General features: G+C 48.5%; 1 protein-coding gene across 5 annotated transcripts in view; it reads right to left on the reverse strand.

Moving 5' to 3' along the window:
- NTN1 (netrin 1) overlaps positions 1–20,491 on the reverse strand; it is a 122,504-nt gene that overhangs the window by 64,421 nt on the left and 37,592 nt on the right. The window contains exons 1-2 of one of the 5 annotated variants that reach the window (XM_075579695.1): positions 9,416–9,977; positions 7,316–8,385 (exon numbers count right to left, since the gene is read on the reverse strand). In XM_075579695.1, the coding sequence (XP_075435810.1) occupies positions 7,316–8,333 (1,018 nt within the window). In that variant the 5' untranslated portion in view covers positions 8,334–8,385; positions 9,416–9,977. The other 4 variants (XM_075579696.1, XM_075579692.1, XM_075579694.1 and 1 more) reach the window with 4 other exon arrangements.

A 20,491-nucleotide genomic window follows, 5' to 3' on the forward strand; every position in this document is an offset into this window, starting at 1 on the left:
AAACAAATCCATTCATTCTGCTCTCTTCTGTCCCCTTGGATTCCCCCCCCCCTGCTCCCCCCCCTGCACCACCCTGCTCCCCCCCCTGCTCCCCCCCCCCTGCTCCCCCCTGCTCCCCCCTGCTCCCCCCCCCGCTCCCCCTGCTCCCCCCTCCCCCCGGCTAATTTCATCTTTTACAGGGGTTACCCGGGAACCGAACCCCGATAATTTCAGCCCGGATGATCCTCAGCTTCTCAAAATACTTACCGGGGGTTTAAATCTCCCACATTATGCCGGCGGACGGGAAGCCGCCGTCCATGGCGGCTTCCTATTGGCGCGTGACGCGATGGATTTAGATACCAGGGAGTATCGCGTGCCACCTTTCCCGGTAGGTGTGTCCGGGACCAGGGAGACCCCCGGAACGGAAACAAACATGGTGCCTCCCACCCGTGTACAAAAACATGGGGGAGGGGAGGAAGGCGCGGATTGCGTCGGTGACAATAACACCGTCATATATACATACATTGTAACAGATCCGTACCCCCATTTTATGACACACACCAGTCTTTTCTTCAATATAAATTAAATATTTTTTTTAAACATACATTGACAAAATTTGCCAATTTATGCCAAATTCTTTCAAAAGTTGACGTCGCGGCGGTCGGTGAGTAAGATTCATTTATTTCTTTTTATGAAGTTTCATCGTCTTCCCAGCCGGGAATATCTAAAACGTGACACGCCCGCACTTTCTGCGTCACGACTGCGCTCCTCTCTCCCTCTCTCTCTTGATCTGCTGAAATACCACTTGGATCAGGGGCGGACAACTTCAGTCCTCAAGGGCCACCCCCAGGCCAGGTTTGGGGATATCCCTGCTTCAGCACAGGCGGCTCAACCAGTCGCAGACTCCAACTTCGGTCCTCAAGGGCCACCCCCTGGCCAGGTTTGGGGATATCCCTGCTTCAGCACAGGCGGCTCAACCAGTCGCAGACTCCAACTTCAGTCCTCAAGGGCCACCCCCAGGCCAGGTTTGGGGATATCCCTGCTTCAGCACAGGCGGCTCAACCAGTCGCAGACTCCAACTTCGGTCCTCAAGGGCCACCCCCTGGCCAGGTTTGGGGATATCCCTGCTTCAGCACAGGCGGCTCAACCAGTCGCAGACTCCAACTTCAGTCCTCAAGGGCCACCCCCAGGCCAGGTTTGGGGATATCCCTGCTTCAGCACAGGCGGCTCAACCAGTCGCAGACTCCAACTTCAGTCCTCAAGGGCCACCCCCTGGCCAGGTTTGGGGATATCCCTGCTTCAGCACAGGCGGCTCAACCAGTCGCAGACTCCAACTTCAGTCCTCAAGGGCCACCCCCAGGCCAGGTTTGGGGATATCCCTGCTTCAGCACAGGCGGCTCAACCAGTCGCAGACTCCAACTTCAGTACTCAAGGGCCACCCCCTGGCCAGGTTTGGGGATATCCCTGCTTCAGCACAGGCGGCTCAACCAGTCGCAGACTCCAACTTCAGTACTCAAGGGCCACCCCCAGGCCAGGTTTGGGGATATCCCTGCTTCAGCACAGGCGGCTCAACCAGTCTAAGACTCCAACTCCAGTCCTCAAGGGCCAACACCAGGCACGGTATTAGGGATATCCCTGCTTCAGCACAGGTGGCTCAGTCAAAGACTGAGCCACCTGTGCTGAAGCAGGGATATCCTTAAATCCTGACTTGTTTGTGGCCCTACAGGACTGCCGTCGGCCGCCCCTGACGCAGATTGTAAGCTCTTTGGTGCTCACGACAACATCTGATTTCTTTTCCTTGCTGCAATTCATTCTGCCGGCTGTCCCACGTGCAGCGCTCTATAAATAAGAAACATACGTGTGCGTAATGACCGGCCCCGTGACACGAGCTCTCGTACACTCTCCACGCAGTTCCACGACAACACGCCCGTCCCCGTCCGAGTCTCCTGTCGCCCCGTCAGCTCGCTCCTGTACCTGAAGGTCGCACGCTGCGGGCGCAGGGAGCCTGCTAAACATCGCGCGGGGCGCGTGTTCCTGGAACTGCTTTCGGCAGAAGTATGCTCGGCTCGCGCGCCGGTCTCTGGTGCGCTGGCCGTCTGCCAGAAAGTCTTGAGCTGTTTAAAACCAATCTGCCCGAAGAGCCTGTGTCAGCTCGGAGGCAGAATTAACCCCGCGGCCGCCGAACCGCCGGTACGGCTGAGCGCGCCCCAATTCGGCGTTGATGCCGGCTCGTGGGCGCCAACGCAGCGCCTGGTACATTTTGCTCTCCCCCACCACTACGTCTGCTGGAATGCGACTTCGGTTGTAAGCTTTTTGGCGCGCAGAACGTGTTTCTCACAATTCGCACGCGCACCTTATTCCGTCGGCATCCGACATGTACAGCGCTCTACGGATAGAAAGCAGATGGACGTTTCAACGGCAGCAACTTTTTAACACCTTCTTGTCACAGAGGAGTTAATCTGCCCTATTGTGGCTTGCTAGAGGTTAATCTGCCCCAGTGTGGCGTGCTAGAGGTTAATCTGCCCCAGTGTGGCGTGCTAGGGGTTAATCTGCCCCAGTGTGGCGTGCTAGGGGTTAATCTGCCCCAGTGTGGCGTGCTAGGGGTTAATCTGCCCCAGTGTGGCGTGCTAGGGGTTAATCTGCCCCAGTGTGGCGTGCTAGGGGTTAATCTGCCCCAGTGTGGAGTGCTGGGGGTTAATCTGCCCCAGTGTGGCGTGCTAGGGGTTAACCTGCCCGGTGTGGCGTGCTGGGGGTTAACCTGCCCGGTGTGGCGTGCTGGGGGTTAACCTGCCCGGTGTGGCGTGCTGGGGGTTAAACTGCCCGGTGTGGCGTGCTGGGGGTTAACCTGCCCGGTGTGGCGTGCTGGGGGTTAACCTGCCCGGTGTGGCGTGCTGGGGGTTAACCTGCCCGGTGTGGCGTGCTGGGGGTTAATCTGCCCCAGTGTGGCGTGCTGGGGGTTAATCTGCCCCAGTGTGGCGTGCTGGGGGTTAACCTGCCCGGTGTGGCGTGCTAGGGGTTAATCTGCCCCAGTGTGGAGAGCTGGGGGTTAACCTGCCCGGTGTGGCGTGCTGGGGGTTAACCTGCCCGGTGTGGCGATGTCCATTCCGTGTAACCCCTTCACTGCCAGAGGGGCCACGCGTTCTGTTTGGGTGTAAAACCTCCCCGTTAGGCTATTCACGTTATAACCCTGATCACTGCATCCTTGGCCTCGGCACCTGCAGTTTACGGACTCTCCCAACATCTGACGGGTTCCCGCGGTACATTGTACACTGTATACCGATACCGAGTACCCCTGTGACTCCAGCACGCTGTTACGCCTTTAGGCGGTCTCTGTGCGTGTTTGCGGCGGGCAGTAATAATTGGAACACGCCAGCAATTGCTTTTTTTTTTGTGGCGGTAGAAGATAATGACTCTACAATAAAATGTCATACTCTGTCCCACTTTGTGGCGCGGCATCGCTATCACAGTGCCGAGGCTTTGTTACCGCGAATGAAACGGTTCTCCGAGGGGCTTGCTTAGCTCTGTTCTAGACCAGTTCATCCCAATAGAGCGGACAGCTCAGCACTGTAACGTTTTCCTGTAAACTGTACGCTTATTTGCACGGGGATCCACCGCGGAGAGCGCGCACATGTGCGTGACGGTAACACCCCCCTCGCGGTTAAATATTAAACCCCAAAGAGCCGGGAGTTTGGGGGGGTCACCATCCCTGCAACAGTCTCTTCCTGTGATTTAATTAGTTTGTTTTTTTATGTTCTTTTGCTGTCCTCAGCTATATGAAATTGAAGTGTCAGCTGTTCGGTTTTGGGACCGGGTCGGAAACTTGGTGTCTGAATAATATTGTTGTTTTTTTTTTAAATGGCGCGGATAATGGCTGCAACGTTTTTTTAACACGGAATATACAGGTGCAACCGGTCCCTGCTCCGGACACCGCGTTCAAGGACGCAAGGCGCGGACACTGGGATTCCCTTCAAAAGCAGAGCGCTACTTGAAACGCACATTTAAGTAGCAATGCCGTCTCCCTAAAAGAAGACCCCCTTTTTTTTATCCCCCACCCCCCTTGGCATAATTGATTGAGATGTTACAAACCTGAATACGGAACATTAAAAACCACAATATCTTTTTAATACGACAGACCTGTCCGAAGCTTTTTCTCTACGCGGAGGTCGCTAATGTGTGTATATCTTCACTTGCTTCACGCCCCCGCAGTGTACTCGGCGCTTTAGCAAACAGACAGTACAGTGCAAGGAATTCTAATACAATAAGTGCAACAGGATATCCCTGCCCCGGAGAGCTTGCAATCTAAATGTCACCTTCCTACATCTCCTGCTAATCTCTGTTGATTAGAGGCGCTATCTTTATACATCCCATTATAATAAGATTTAACACTTTCCCTACAGCAGGGGTGTTCAAGACCTCCCCCGCCCTTCCCCAACAGGTCAGGTTTTAAGGATATCCCAGCTTCAGCACAGGTGGCTCAATCAGTCCCTGCTTCAGCACAGGTGGCTCAATCAATGGTTCAGTCTTTGACTGGGCCACCTGTGCTGAAGCAGGGATACCTGCTGAAAACCTGACCTGTTGGGGGGGTGTCTTGAGGACTGCAGTTTGCCCGACTGTCTTCCAGTATAGCACGGTAATATATTGTTCCAGCCTAACCATTATATGCTAAGAACCGACTTCCAAGGAGACGTTTGGCGCTGCATTGTACGACAAACAGTCTGTTTCCCACACGGCAAGGCGACCGCCGGTATTTTAAAGGTATTTCGATTTTCTGATAAAAACCCCCGCCTCCCCCCCCCTCCTTTCTCCCCCCCCCCCCCCCCCCCCCCACGGAAAAACAACTTTTCTTGGGAGGATTTGGGCACGGAAATATGGTTTTCTTTCCGTACTAAAATTAGCAGCAGAAAAAGAATTGTTTGCACATTTTTGCAGGTCCTGTGACATGATCGTAAGAACCCGATGGGGAGATCAAAGCAGATCCTATTAACCCCTTCTAGCCCTGCGCACTGCAGGAAAACGCACTCTTTCTTTCGTAGGATTTGGCTAGTTTTTCTAGGGGAAAGCTGCAAGTGTACAGTGATACTCGGCACCCTTGTACTACGCTCCAGGTTCAAACCCGCCGAGCGACTTGGAGACCAATATTGACCAACGGTGGAAATGAATCAGACTTGTGTAGTTTACAAGGTTTGTTTGGGTTGTTCTGTGAGACTTCAAGGCTTTCAATGCAGGGAGGGGCCGCTGTGCCTCCTTCTAGATGGAAAGGGGGGAAACCGTTCCTCTTATTGAAATGTAAAAGCATACGTCCATTGTTATTATGGTTGGGAGTGGGGATCCTACCCTGAAAATGCACGTGCTTTCGGTGTAAGGAAATATTACGCCATCCAAGCTCAGAAACGCCTGCTACTGATTAGCATACATGAACATAATTAATTATAATTAATTAATTATTGTAATGTTTTATTAGCATGTGTTTATTTCTGTGTGTGTGTGTATATGTATATGTGTATATATATATATATATATATATATATATATATATGTGTGTATATATATATATATATATATATGTATATATATAGTGTGTAATATATTTTACGAAATGGTATTAAAATGTTTTATAATAAATCTATATACACATATGCTGTGTGTATGTATTAACAGATTGGAGATGTGTTGGCGGGCGCACTGATATACGGCAGTGGGGAAATTGCTGTATAGTTTTATTATTGGCGGGGGGGATTGAATGAAGCAAGTATTTTGTATTTATTTGTATTTAAAATGCCATGGACACCGCAGAACTATGCCTTAATGTGGAAGCGAATATAACTCTACTAAACAAAAATATGGCAATCAATATCTTCTGGACCCGATTTATCAAAAGCCAGAAAGGAACACGCCGGGATCGGCAGGAGGTAAGCACCAAAAGTGAATACATTGTCAATTTATATATTTATAAGCAGCGGTGTGCCATTTATACCTCTTCTTGTCCAGAAAGGAACACCATTATTTTGGTCATAGATTATTTTCTCTCCCAAACAAATGCAGAATTGTAATTATATTTGTACGTTCTGTGCGTCTGGATATCACACTTCCTACGGTGTATATTTTAATACTTCTATTACATATGTACGTATTCAAGTATAGAGGTAGGGACGATAGATGAAGTGCATGTAGATAGGAAAAATATCAATCTATCTGGAACTAATTTATAAAGGGTCCCCCAAGTTTATCGCACGCAGACGGACTCCATGCGCTCAGTCATTTGCCTTACCTGTCCTGTGACTTAAAGGTGAATTAATTCATTACATAACTAGCCACAGACAAACATTGGAAGAGGTTACACACAAAAGCTTCTCAGCATCACGGATGATAACATGATATTGCTTCTAAAGGGATACCTGATGCAGGGGGGGGGGGGTTGCCCCACAATCGCACCGGTTTTGCACAAGAACACAGACCCTAAAGAACTTGGAGAAATGTTTCGAGCACATTGACGGCCCTTTATCATGCTGTCGCCCACTCTTGGCTATTTCAATAGCCTGCCAAAACGTATAGACACCAAATGTCACCGTTTCCCACAGCTTGTCCTTGTCACCAATTATAACCAGCTGCAACAAGCAGTCGCTGTCACCGCTGCCTTCCGCGAGATGACAGCGCTGTTTAACAAGGGCAACGAAGTTCTCGCTGTGTGTAGCGATTTGAACTGGCTGCTTTCATTTGCCTGTCCAAGAGAAGATCATTAACTCCTTCATCTGAGAAGGCAGGGACTCCCTCTCACAGTGGGAAGGCTGAGATGCAGTCTTGCACCATGCACCCCAGAGGTGGCTGCATAAAACCCAATGAAGTGTCATTCCCCTCAATACCCGACTAGCACCCTCTCTCTCCACCTTTAAGACACACCTTAAGACACACCTGCTTAAAGAAGCATATGAGTAACACCTGGGCTAATACTATACACCTGATACATAAAGTTTAGCTCCCTGCAGACGCACTTACCAGAACTCCCTCCTACTGTCTCTGTATGTTATTCCTATCTACCAATTAGATTGTAAGCTCTTCGGAGCAGGAAATCCTCTTCCTAAATGTCACTTTTATATCTGAAGCACTTATTCCCATTATGTGTTATTTGTATTATTTGTTATTTATATGATTGTCACGTGTATTACTGCTGTGACGCGCTATGTACATTAATGGCGCTATATAAATAAAGACGTACATACATACATACATACATGCATACATACATGTTCCCCACCTTTCTTATATCACTGCAAAACATGAATTGACTCTGCTACAGTCCCAAACCATTGAAGTCTAGAGCAAGGCTGAATTTACTCACCCACACACTCATTGGCTTCCCGAGCAGTAGCCCTCTGCCATGGTCGGTCATAGTGGAAAGGTTTGCAGCGGTCACACTCCGGCCCGGCTGTGTTGTGCTTGCAGTCACACACCAGGTTGTCATCTCTGTCCTTGACGCACCTGGAAGCATGGCCATTACACTTGCAGCGACCTCCTACCTGTAGATCTGAGACTGCATAAAAGTAGGAGTCTCTCGCCAGCTCGGAGTCATCTTCATTCTCATCCCCAAAGGTGTGGAGCCGATTGAAGACCACTTTGATGTCGGTGGCTGTCACCCAGTCTTGGAGCACTGGGGAATTGTCAAAGTCATGAGCTGATGGTCTACCATCCAGGGTGCTGAAAGCTATTAGCCCACCCGAGAGAGGGTGCATGTCTGTGTGGGAGTCCGTGCATATAGCCTCCTGCTCATTCTGCTTGGTGATGGCTGCCTTGTTGGGCTTGCTGAACATCTTCCTACATTGGGTTGAGTAGAACTGAAAGGGTACCCAAGACTTGCCATAGTCCATAGACTTGAAGATGGCCATGGATTCAGGTCTTGGGGAGCAGAACTGAAGACTCACATACGTCACCTCAAACTTCTTCCCTAGAGAGAGGGTGAGCGTGACATTCTGGGGATACTGGATATAGTTCTCGGACTGCCAGCAGGTCAAGTTGTGAGGGTTGTTGAGGTCAGTTAGGAATGATGGCGGGTGAGTTTTCTTGGGGTCTGATGTATTGCAGAGGTGGCAGTTTCTGAACCTATCTTCCCCCTTCTCTGTCACCACACAATATCTTGATGGGTTCTTCCCACAAATGCTGGACACCTTCACCTCCTTGCCGAAGGCAGAGTTGACAAAGTCTGGGATGCATCTCCTTGGATTACCATTCTCATCGTAGCAGGGATCCGGCTGCGCCGTTTGGATAGAAAACATGCTCATGCCATGTCCACCTTTACCTTCTTGTGCCGTACAGTACAGTGATACCAGGACTAACACAAGCCACTGGACCGTTAACATCATCCTTGGTCCAGCTTAACCCTTCTGCGATGACAGAACTCTCCGCTGGCTGATCCTGGCAAAGGAATAATGAAAAACAAAAAAACAAAAAAATTTGATTTAGTTACCTAAGAGTTACTAAAACAGATGGTAAATTAGCCAGAAAGAAATACACTAGCAACCAAAATAAAATAAAGATGACATCATCACTTTAGCAGAAATGTTCCAAAAAGCATTGAAATGAAAAAGTTACAAATTCAAGGGCACCCTCCGAGCACGGCTGCAAATCTTTCTCGGCAAGAACACGACAACAACAAAAAAATACTTGTTGTTCCTGAAACCCCCTTGCAAAGTATTGCTTGAAAAGAGCAAAAAATAAAATTAAAAAAAATACACTAATAAATGTGTTTTTAAAGGGGGGGGGGAAGAAATACTTGAACTTTTTTTGTTGTTCTGGAAGTTAAGAGAATTCCACTTATCTGCTGGAGGAAATTTTCTCACCTAAAGCAATCATTTCTGTTTACTGCAGTTAAAAGGAGATATACAATTAGTGAACACACTGCACACTACCTTGGAATTGAGTAAGAAATGCAGGAAAAAAAAGAGGGGGGGGGAGAGGAATAAACAAGTTTAGGGGGGTGATCTGTGAAAAAAAAGTGTCTAAGTTGTCTGTGCTGATTCAGGAGGGGGGTTGATGGTAAGAAGGTGGTGTTGAGGTCTGCTGGAGATTATCTTCACATCCTTCTCTGCAGATGGGGAGCTGGTGTCTGTTCTTCTGCCTAGCTATTGAAAGTGAGTGAGGCTCCCAGACTCTGCCTGGCTTGAGGTCATCTTTAAGGAGTGACACAGTGCATAGAGGGGGGGGAGTGAGGGGGGGGGGAGAGAGTGAACAACGACACCCACTGGTAGATGATCAATGGGCAGGAAAGCAGCTGATTCACTTGCAGAAGAGAGGGGAGGAGAAGGGGAGGCAGGAACACAGTGGAAAGAGGCAGGGAGTGGAGCAGCCACTCACTTCTGAGGCAGGGAGAAGAAGACTGGCAAGGAGAAGACTCGTGGACAGTGCAAGACTGATGGGAGGAGGGGAGGTGGAGAATAAGTTATACCTGGGGTAGGAGCCTGGGCAGAATGGGCAGGGGAGGGCATTTCACAAAGCAGATGTCTGAGTCAGAATGAGAGAGAGCAGAAACTATGTTCCTTGATTTAAAGGAGGGGGCTGGGGGAAGAATAAAGGAGGGTGAGGGGTATGGCCCAAATGTAGAGAAAGAGGGTAGAGAGGAGAAATGGGGAAAGGGGAGGGGAGGGTGACAAGTTAGTTGTATCTTTGAAATGCAGAGAGAAAGGGGTGGGAGCGGTGGAGAGAGTGAAGGGGAGAACTAGGGCAAAAAGGTAAAGGGGGCAGGGAGAATAGGGAGAGAAGGGGTGAAGGAGAGAGGAAGAGAGAGTGAGGAAAGATAGACTGATATGAGAGCAGAGAGCACACAATGTCTAAGCAGCTGAGAAAAACAGTCTTAAATCTGACCCATTCCTCCTTGCAGAGTAGGGGGTGCAGGACACAGCTGGACAGGGGGTGCAGGACACAGAGCTGGGCAGGGGGTCCAGGACACAGAGCTGGGCAGAGGCTGCAGGACACAGAGCTGGGCAGGGGCTGCAGGACACAGCGCTGGGCAGAGGCTGCAGGACACAGCAGTGGTCAGAGGCTGCAGGACACAGCTGGGCAGGGGCTGCAGGACACAGAGCTGGGCAGAGGCTGCAGGACACAGCAGTGGGCAGGGGCTGCAGGACACAGCTGGACAGGGGGTGCAGGACACAGAGCTGGGCAGGGGGTGCAGGACACAGAGCTGGGCAGAGGCTGCAGGACACAGAGCTGGGCAGGGGCTTCAGGACACAGCGCTGGGCAGAGGCTGCAGGACACAGCAGTGGTCAGAGGCTGCAGGACACAGCTGGGCAGGGGCTGCAGGACACAGAGCTGGGCAGAGGCTGCAGGACACAGCAGTGGGCAGGGGCTGCAGGACACAGCTGGACAGGGGGTGCAGGACACAGAGCTGGGCAGGGGGTGCAGGACACAGAGCTGGGCAGAGGCTGCAGGACACAGAGCTGGGCAGGGGCTGCAGGACACAGCGCTGGGCAGAGGCTGCAGGACACAGCAGTGGTCAGAGGCTGCAGGACACAGAGCTGGGCAGAGGCTGCAGGACACAGCTGGACAGAGGCTGCAGGACACAGAGCTGGGCAGGGGGTGCAGGACACAGAGCTGGGCAGAGGCTGCAGGACACAGAGCTGGGCAGGGGCTGCAGGACACAGCGCTGGGCAGAGGCTGCAGGACACAGCAGTGGTCAGAGGCTGCAGGACACAGCAGTGGTCAGAGGCTGCAGGACACAGCGCTGGGCAGAGGCTGCAGGACACAGCAGTGGTCAGAGGCTGCACGACACAGAGCTGGACAACAGGCTGCAGGACACAGAGCTGGACAGAGGCTGCTGGACAGAGCTGGACAGAGGCTGCTGGACACAGACTGCAGGACACAGCGCTAGGCAGAGGCTGCAGGACAGAGCTAGGCAGAGGCTGCAGGACACAGAGCTGGACAGAGGCTGCAGGACACAGCAGTGGGCAGAGGCTGCAGGACACAGCTGGACAGAGGCTGCTGGACACAGACTGCAGGACACAGCTGGGCAGAGGCTGCAGGACACAGCTGGGCAGAGGCTGCAGGACACAGCGCTGGGCAGAGGCTGCAGGACACAGCGCTGGGCAGAGGCTGCAGGACACAGCGCTGGGCAGAGGCTGCAGGACACAGCGCTGGGCAGAGGCTGCAGGACACAGCGCTGGGCAGGGGGTGCAGGACACAGCGCTGGGCAGGGGCTGCAGGACACAGAGCTGGACAGGGGGTGCAGGACACAGAGCTGGGCAGGGGCTGCAGGACACAGCGCTGGGCAGAGGCTGCAGGACACAGCTCTGGGCAGAGGCTGCAGGACACAGAGCTGGACAGGGGGTGCAGGACACAGAGCTGGGCAGGGGGTGCAGGACACAGCGCTGGGCAGGGGGTGCAGGACACAGCGCTGGGCAGGGGGTGCAGGACACAGCGCTGGGCAGGGGGTGCAGGACACAGAGCTGGGCAGGGGGTGCAGGACACAGCGCTGGGCAGGGGGTGCAGGACACAGCGCTGGGCAGAGGCTGCAGGACACAGCGCTGGGCAGAGGCTGCAGGACACAGAGCTGGGCAGAGGCTGCAGGACACAGCGCTGGGCAGGGGGTGCAGGACACAGCGCTGGGCAGGGGCTGCAGGACACAGAGCTGGGCAGGGGGTGCAGGACTCAGCGCTGGGCAGAGGCTGCAGGACACAGCGCTGGGCAGGGCTGCAGGACACAGCTCTGGTCAGCAGTGGGAGAGAGGAGAAGTGAGGTGTCCTGCCCCACTGCACACAGCTATTTGTACTGAGGCTGCTTCTACCTGGGGAAAGTCAGAGAGAAATTCCTGACATAATTCTGGCTGCTGCTAACATGTCTCCAGATCTCAGAGTTCACTTCTCTTCATATGTAATTGGCAAAGGGACAGACAAGCCCATTTCATGAATCAAGACATGTTGCTAAAGGCTGCACACACACACACACACACATACACACACACACACACACACAAATCCAACACACAAGCAGTCATGTTACTGAGCAGGTCTGGAATCCAGGGGGGTGCAAATGGAAAACACATTATATATATATATATATATATATAGTGTGTGTGTGTGTGTGTGTGTGTGTGTGTGTGTGTGTGTGTGTGTGTGTGTGTGTGTGTGTGTGTGTGTGTGTGTGTGTGTGTGTGTGTGTGTGTGTGTGTGTGTGTGTGTGTGTGATATATATATTATATTTTACACCACTGTTTATCTTACATAATATAATAATTATTATACATACTCTCTTTTTTAATCTACTGTATCTATCTTTATATATCTATCTATCTTTATTTTTTTATATACCTATCTTATCTCTCCTTTATCTTTCTATTTATATTTGCCTCTCTTTCTATCTAGCTCTCTCTTCTTTATCTTTCTATCTAATGTGTTTATATTCACTCTCTCTCTCTGCATCTCTCTCTCTCTGCATCTCTCTCTGCATCTCTCTCTCTGCATCTCTCTCTCTCTGCATATCTCTCTCTCTCTCTCTCTCTCTCTCTCTCTCTCTCTCTCTCTCTCTCTCTCTCTCTCTCTCTCTCTCTCTCTCTCGACTTTCTAAGTTTCTACTTTAAACTCAATAACTCAAAAGCCTTGTAATTAGAAGTGATATTTTTAAAACAATACATATGTAACAGACAGGTTTTTTTTTATGCAACTGTGTTTAACCAGCAATTAATTTTGTTTAAAACAGCCCATTATTTTGACATTCATTTCTATTTTGACATAATACCCAAACTTACAGTAAATGTGTCTGCAATTTAATATTTTCCTAATTGCTCAAATCTGGTATAAATTGGATTTGTTTAATGGGCACGGAGTACATTTCATTTATAAGATGAAGTATTTTATGTAATTTGTATATTTAGAATATAATTTATAGAGGGAAGCGAAAGATAAATTAATTTAAACCCTGGCGTTAAATTAGCTTGTCACAGTAATGTGTCATTTACAGAAAAGTATTGATTTATACCTTGCAATATATATATATCAAAAACAAATACTCAATACTGTTCGGTGGCTAACGAAATAAGATAACTGTATGTCAAAAGCTCGCACAAATAAAAGCATTTAGTTAGCCACAGAACGGTATCGACTATTTGTTTTTGATTAATACGCTCGGCTAACACGGTACTGATACCTCTACATTATATATATATATATATATATATATATATATATATATATATATATATATATATAATCTTCCCAGCCTACTTTCCTTTTCTATTTAGTTAACCTAACTTTAAAGTAAGATACTATAAGATTGCAAATAATAATGTTCGTGATACTCATTGTTATATTTTCAATAAATGTCTTCATGATAAAAATGCATTTTAATAGTTATTTCACTTTGTTTCGTGCAAAGGGTTCTGGAATGTTTGCTTGTCGGGCTTCATAGCATTGTATTCATTGTAACGTGTATAAAAACTGATTTCTCTGTCTCCAGAATAGATCGTTTAATTTTTCCAAAATAATATCCATTTGTACATAAACAAAAAAGGATTTGGATTCTAAATTACATTTATTGTCATGTAATATGTTGAATTATATCTGTTCTTATGTTAGTAAGTTGATTTGTAAATGTGTAAATATAAATTATAATGCTTCCTTTTTGTGCAAAGAAGGGTTCAATAAATATAAAAATATTGGCTTGAATTATCAGTAGTCTCAAATATTATGTATTAAAACCTGTATTTATCTTTTCCTTTGTGACTAAGTATTCAATACTTTATAACAAACATATCTTATATTTTTATGTGTCAATAAAAAAATCATCATATATACTATTTTCAGTTACACTAACTACATTTTTAGAACTATGAAATATGCTTAGAAATCTGTACAAAAAAATGATTAACTTAAAAATGTCTTACAAAAACGATTTAATTGAATTATATTTTGGGGAGAGAAAGTAAAATATTGTTTGTAGACTCGGATATATAGGTAAGAAGTATATCGTTTTACAATTGACAAAATATTCCGCAACTTCTACATACAATTTAAATGCAATTATATTCATTGGTAAATTATCTTATCACAAGCATTTCTTTTTAAAACCTTTTGCCAGATTTATTTTCCCAGTAAACCTTATTTCTTATCAATGCTGTGAATTTATAGTAAATAACAATTTTTACATTTCTGAAGATGATTGCAATAGCCCCTCAAAAATCACTGAGTTATAATATAAATATACCATGTATTTTTCCCCTTATGAGATATAATAATGTGTCACTGGAGTTTCTGTTTGCCTTCCTCTGGATCAATATACTATAAGTACGGATATAGGATAAAGTATCTGTCGTCTAAATTTAGCATAGGATGTACTTGATGGACGTACGTCTTTTTTCAACCTCATCTACTATGTAACTATGTAACTATGTAACTATGTAATTCCCTAGTGTACACATCTCTACCACACGCTATATCACCTACAGACTTTTGCTCACATTTCATGTTTTATAAAACTCTTCATAAGGATTTTACGGGCAAATTGTTAAAATATTTGCATTTCCAATACTTTCGAGTCCAAATTTTTCGCCCAAACCGTTTCAACCCCCAGTCTACTCGTCACCCCCTCCCGAAGTCTGATAAACCACTTCTACACGTATTAAAAACGATTACTTTTCCGGTCTAAAAAGGACGTTCGTGCGAAGGTCGGATCCCTCGCGTTCGAACCCCACGCGTGGACGCGGGCGGGTCGCGTCTAGAAAGAACGAGGTGCTTCTCAAACGCAATATGTTTTTGTTCGGGAATTTAGGATTATGGCTGGAAAATATTTGGGGATTTTCGGTTTTATGTTTTAACCGAAAACCACCATCTTCCACTTTTGGTGAAAACCCAATAAAAACCTATTGACTTCCATCTCTGCCCAGCCACAGGTAGGAAACATAGGGGCCGATTCTTTAGGTGGCAAAGTGGCCCATTGGGCTGGTTGTGGCTAAAATTACCTATTGAATTCACATATAGAATCAGCCACAAAGTGGTGTATGGAAACAAAAAAAAAAAACACCAATACACACAATATTTTTTACAAAATGTCATTAACACAGATTTTTTTAATAAAATGAAAATACCGGAAAAAACGCACAGATAAAAACATCGATTTTACCAAAAATATAAACGGATATTTCGGTTTTGGAGTAATATTAGATTGTAAGCTCTTCAGGGCAGGGAATCCTTTTGTTTTATGCCGGAAGCGTTTATTCCCAGTATGTGTTATAATATGATGGCACGTGTATTATAAAGCGCTATGCGCCTGGGTGACGCTATATAAATAAAGACATTATATATATATAGATATATATATATATATAGAAGGGGTGATCACGAGAGTGGATGCACACCGCGTGCCGTATTATTGGATTACCAGTTAACGGATCAGGGTAGGCGCATGTTGTAACGATGAGCTGGTATTTAAACGAGACGTGAACGGGATAATTAATATACTGTACTGCCGTACAGGGAGCCGGGCTAATTATATAATGAAACTGGTCGTTGCAATAAAATTAGGTATTGTAAAAATAATAATTGGGAAATCCTGGGGTTGATGTGTTGGGAACGCCATTTATCATGCTTATCGCTTAACCTCTTCACTGCCAGAAGGGTGTGCCATGCATTGCTTAGCAGCGAAGGGTTGGAATAGTCCGATGTCTGTTGTGTACGTCCTGGTGTAGTAAGGACTCTACATCCTACAGCACTGAGTATAGCGAGGGAAGCCGGTCTTATCCAATACTGTGCAGCCTATTTATGTGATCATAAGATGGAGAAAGGGTGGGGTGAGAGGTATGTGTATTAGGGGAGGGTGAGAGGTATGTGTCCCTTATGTCTGTGTATTAGGAGTGGTGGGAGTTGTCCCCCCCCCCCCTGGTGTTTGTGTATTAGGAGGGGGTAAGAGGTACGTGTCGCTGATGTTTGTGTATTAGGAGTAGGTGAGAGATTTAGGAGTCCCTGATATCTGTGTATTAGTATGGGGTGTGAAGTATGTGTCCCTGATGACAGTGTATTAGTAGGGAAGGGGGGGGTGAGGTATGTGTCCCTCATGTCTATATTATTCCAGCAAACACTTCAGTCGCCTTATAGACTTTGCATTTCAATTAATTCCTGGTTAACCTTGTTATTTCTTCAATAATAAAATCCTTTCCCCTTTAACACCTATAAGATATGACATGCCCCGGGCTTAATGCACATATATAACGTTACAGCTTATATCATCAGCATCCTCTCCAGTTCGTGTCTCCCCACTGCTGGATGAAGCCTCCCCAGTGATCTCCCAGGTCCTGCGGTTACAGCCTCTCTTCTCCACGTCGCTCCCACACATTCCCTCATCCCATCCTCTCCAGCCTGTGTCTCCCCACTGCTGGATGAAGTCTCCCCAGTGATCTCCCAGGTCCTGCGGTTACAGCCTCTCTTCTCCACGCCGCTCCCACACATTCCCTCATCCCATCCTCTCCAGCCCGTGTCTCCCCACTGCTGGATGAAGCCTCCCCAGTGATCTCCCAGGTCCTGCGGTTACAGCTTCTCTTCTCCACGTCGCTCCCACACATTCCCTCATCCCATCCTCTCCAGCCCGTGTCTCCCCACTGCTGGATGAAGCCTCCCCAGTGATCCCCCAGGTCCTGCGGTTACAGCCTCTTCTCCACGTCGCTCCCACACATTCCCTCATCCCATCCTCTCCAACCCGTGTCTCCCCACTGCTGGATGAAGCCTCCCCAGTGATCCCCCAGGTCCTGCGGTTACAGCCTCTTCTCCACGTCGCTCCCACACATTCCCTCATCCCATCCTCTCCAGCCTGTGTCTCCCCACTGCTGGATGAAGTCTCCCCAGTGATCTCCCAGGTCCTGCGGTTGCAGCCTCTCTTCTCCACGCCGCTCCCACACACTCCCTCATCCCATCCTCTCCAGCCTGTGTCTCCCCACTGCTGGATGAAGCCTCCCCAGTGATCTCCCAGGTCCTGCGGTTACAGCCTCTCTTCTCCACGTCGCTCCCACACATTCCCTCATCCCATCCTCTCCAGCCCGTGTCTCCCCACTGCTGGATGAAGCCTCCCCAGTGATCCCCCAGGTCCTGCGGTTACAGCCTCTTCTCCACGTCGCTCCCACACATTCCCTCATCCCATCCTCTCCAACCCGTGTCTCCCCACTGCTGGATGAAGCCTCCCCAGTGATCCCCCAGGTCCTGCGGTTACAGCCTCTTCTCCACGTCGCTCCCACACATTCCCTCATCCCATCCTCTCCAGCCTGTGTCTCCCCACTGCTGGATGAAGTCTCCCCAGTGATCTCCCAGGTCCTGCGGTTGCAGCCTCTCTTCTCCACGCCGCTCCCACACATTCCCTCATCCCATCCTCTCCAGCCCGTGTCTCCCCACTGCTGGATGAAGCCTCCCCAGTGATCCCCCAGGTCCTGCGGTTACAGCCTCTTCTCCACGTCGCTCCCACACATTCCCTCATCCCATCCTCTCCAGCCCGTGTCTCCCCACTGCTGGATGAAGCCTCCCCAGTGATCCCCCAGGTCCTGCGGTTACAGCCTCTTCTCCACGTCGCTCCCACACATTCCCTCATCCCATCCTCCCCAGCCCGTGTCTCCCCACTGCTGGATGAAGCCTCCCCAGTGATCTCCCAGGTCCTGCGGGTACAGCCTCTCTTCTCCACGTCGCTCCCACACATTCCCTCATCCCATCCTCTCCAGCCCGTGTCTCCCCACTGCTGGATGAAGTCTCCCCAGTGATCTCCCAGGTCCTGCGGTTACAGCCTCTCTTCTCCTCGTTGCTACAACAATTATAACTCTTACTTTTGGTCGTCATCTTGGTCTTTTGATATCTCTTGGAATCCAGTGAAACCCCATTTTTATCCAACAATGATAATTTCTTCTTGCGATATGTCCGTCCCACCACCATTTTAATTTATTCACCCTTATGATGATGTCACAGACTTGGGTTTGCTCTCGAACCCATTCATTCTTGTTCCTATCTACCCAGCATACATCTCTCCATACTTCTTTGGGTTTTACCCAGCATACATCTCTCCATACTTCTTTGGGTTTTACCCAGCTTACATCTCTCCATACTTCTTTGGGTTTTACCCAGCATACATCTCTCCATACTTCTTTGGGTTTTACCCAGAATACATCTCTCCATACTTCTTTGGGTTTTACCCAGCATGCATCTCTCCATACTTTTGGGGTTTTACCCAGCATGCATCTCGCCATACTTCTTTGTACTATCTGAAGCTTCTGAATTATCTTTGCATTTAGGCTCTACGTTGCACATCCATGTGTGAGCGCGGACAGGATACACGGGTCAAACACTTTCCTCTTGAGGCGCAGAGGAAAGTTCCCTTGTAATATTGTCTTGTGTCTTCCAAACGCCTCCGTCCCATCTTCATTCTCCTATTGACGTCATTCAAAAGGTTCCCATCCATTGTTACTTACCGGCCAAGGTAGACACCGTCTCCGACTTCTATTTCTATTCCATTTAGTTTGATCTTTGTATCTCTTGTAGAGTTCTCACATTTGTTGAACATCACTTTGGTCTCGCTGATAATTTATACCGAGGCCACTTTCTTACTTGCTTGGGCGAGTTCTCTGATTTTGTTGCTGGAGATCACCTGGACTTGGGGCAAATCGTAGGCGACTGAAATATTCACCGTTGATTTTGATTCCTTTTTCCTCCCAATCTAATGTCTTCAACAATTTTTTCTTGTGTTGCTGGGAAAAGCTTTGGTGACACTGTGTCTCCCTGCCGCACTGCCTCGCTGATCCTGGTGACACGGTGTCTCCCTGCCACACTTCCTCACTGATCCTGGTGATACGGTGTCTCCCTGCCGCACTCCCTCACAGATCCTGGTGACACAGTGTCTCCCTGCCGCACTCCCTCACAGATCCTGGTGACACGGTGTCTCCCTGCCGCATTCCCTCACAGATCCTGGTGACACAGTGTCTCCCTGCCGCACTCCCTCACAGATCCTGGTGACAGTGTCTCCCTGCCGCACTCCCTCACAGATCCTGGTGACACAGTGTCTCCCTGCCGCACTCCCTCACTGATCCTGGTGACACAGTGTCTCCCTGCCGCACTCCCTCACTGATCCTGGTGACACAGTGTCTCCCTGCCGCACTCCCTTCCTGATCCTGGTGACACGGTGTCTCCCTGCCGCACTCCCTCACTGATCCTGGTGACACAGTGTCTCCCTGCCGCACTCCCTTACTCTCTTGCTTTATCCATTGTAACATCGCCGGAAGAAGAGATCAGCGCATCTTGAAAGCTCACACAAATAAAAGCATTTAGTTAGCCACAGAACGGTATATATATATAATGATAATTAATAATATATTTATATTATCAATGAAACAACTAAGCACAGTTTTTGTTACATGTGTAGAATTTGAAAGCAGCCATTATAGTTTTTATAACATTTGGTTATTGGGTTTGAAACAGAAACTGACCAAAAAAAAACCCCAATCTGTTTTATCAAATGTGTACAAGCTTTGAATCCGCCCACATGTATCTGTGAAAATCAAAGCGCAGTAGTGAGCTGATTTGTATCTCTGTACATGTGCAAATTGTTACCAAAAGCATCACAGCTATCAAACCCAATAAGAGTTCTGGGGCAGATCTGATACAACACCTATCACTGCGTAGGGGGGGGTCACTCATTGGGATGACAAGATTCTGGGAAAGGAAACAGCTATTCAACTTCACACAAATGTTGTAAAGAAGACTTCTACGTTTCTACGTTAACCCCTTCCGCAGTCTGTCTGATCTCTCTTTAAACTTGAAACAGATCTGTAACAACTTCCAGATTTAATGCCCCACGTGTAACTGCCGTTTAAGATTCGTGTTTGATTTGAGAAGTATCTCAGTGCAGATCTCATACAGGCGTATCCAGATTACGTGTGTGTCAGTGTGTGTCTGACGTTTCGCCGCGAGTAGAAAGTGGCGCGGTGTTATGGCGACTTTGCGCTGGAACATTATTCCCGGAACTTTCAAAAGCGTTTAACAGAAAGCTTCGCGTTATCAGCAGATCGCGGAATTACTCCGCGCAGGGCAGGAAGCGCTCAGCACCCAAACACCTTTTCCGTTGAGTTCTCCCAGCCCTTTTCCCTTTCTCAGCTCCTGTGGCTTTAGCGGAGACCCCTCATTAAAAGGGCCACCCTAATTCCCCCCCGAGGTGCCCCCTCTTTCATGCTATGGGAACGTGCTGCAACCAGAAGTTTTATTTCCCTGGGAGAGGTGAGGAAGCGATAGCAGGGTCCAGCAGAATGATTCGGTAATGGGGGTCCCGGCTAATTCCTCTCCCCCCCTTTTCTATTCTTTGAATTCCTCAGTGCTGAGCTGTAAGAAAAAGGGGGACTGTTGCAAATTGAATTAGTGTCTGATTAATCTTCTCCCAGCTTTACTAACTCAGCGGGGCGCCTCTCTCTCTCTGCAGGGCAGCTGTGGTCTCGGCATCCTGCCCTCCCCTATATCCCCCCTCACCCACGCCTCCCTCATCCTCACCCCCTTCGCTCATCCGCACCCCCCTCTCTCAC

The sequence above is a fragment of the Ascaphus truei genome, chromosome 22, assembly GCF_040206685.1.
Source record: "Ascaphus truei isolate aAscTru1 chromosome 22, aAscTru1.hap1, whole genome shotgun sequence".
Lineage (NCBI taxonomy): Eukaryota > Metazoa > Chordata > Amphibia > Anura > Ascaphidae > Ascaphus > Ascaphus truei.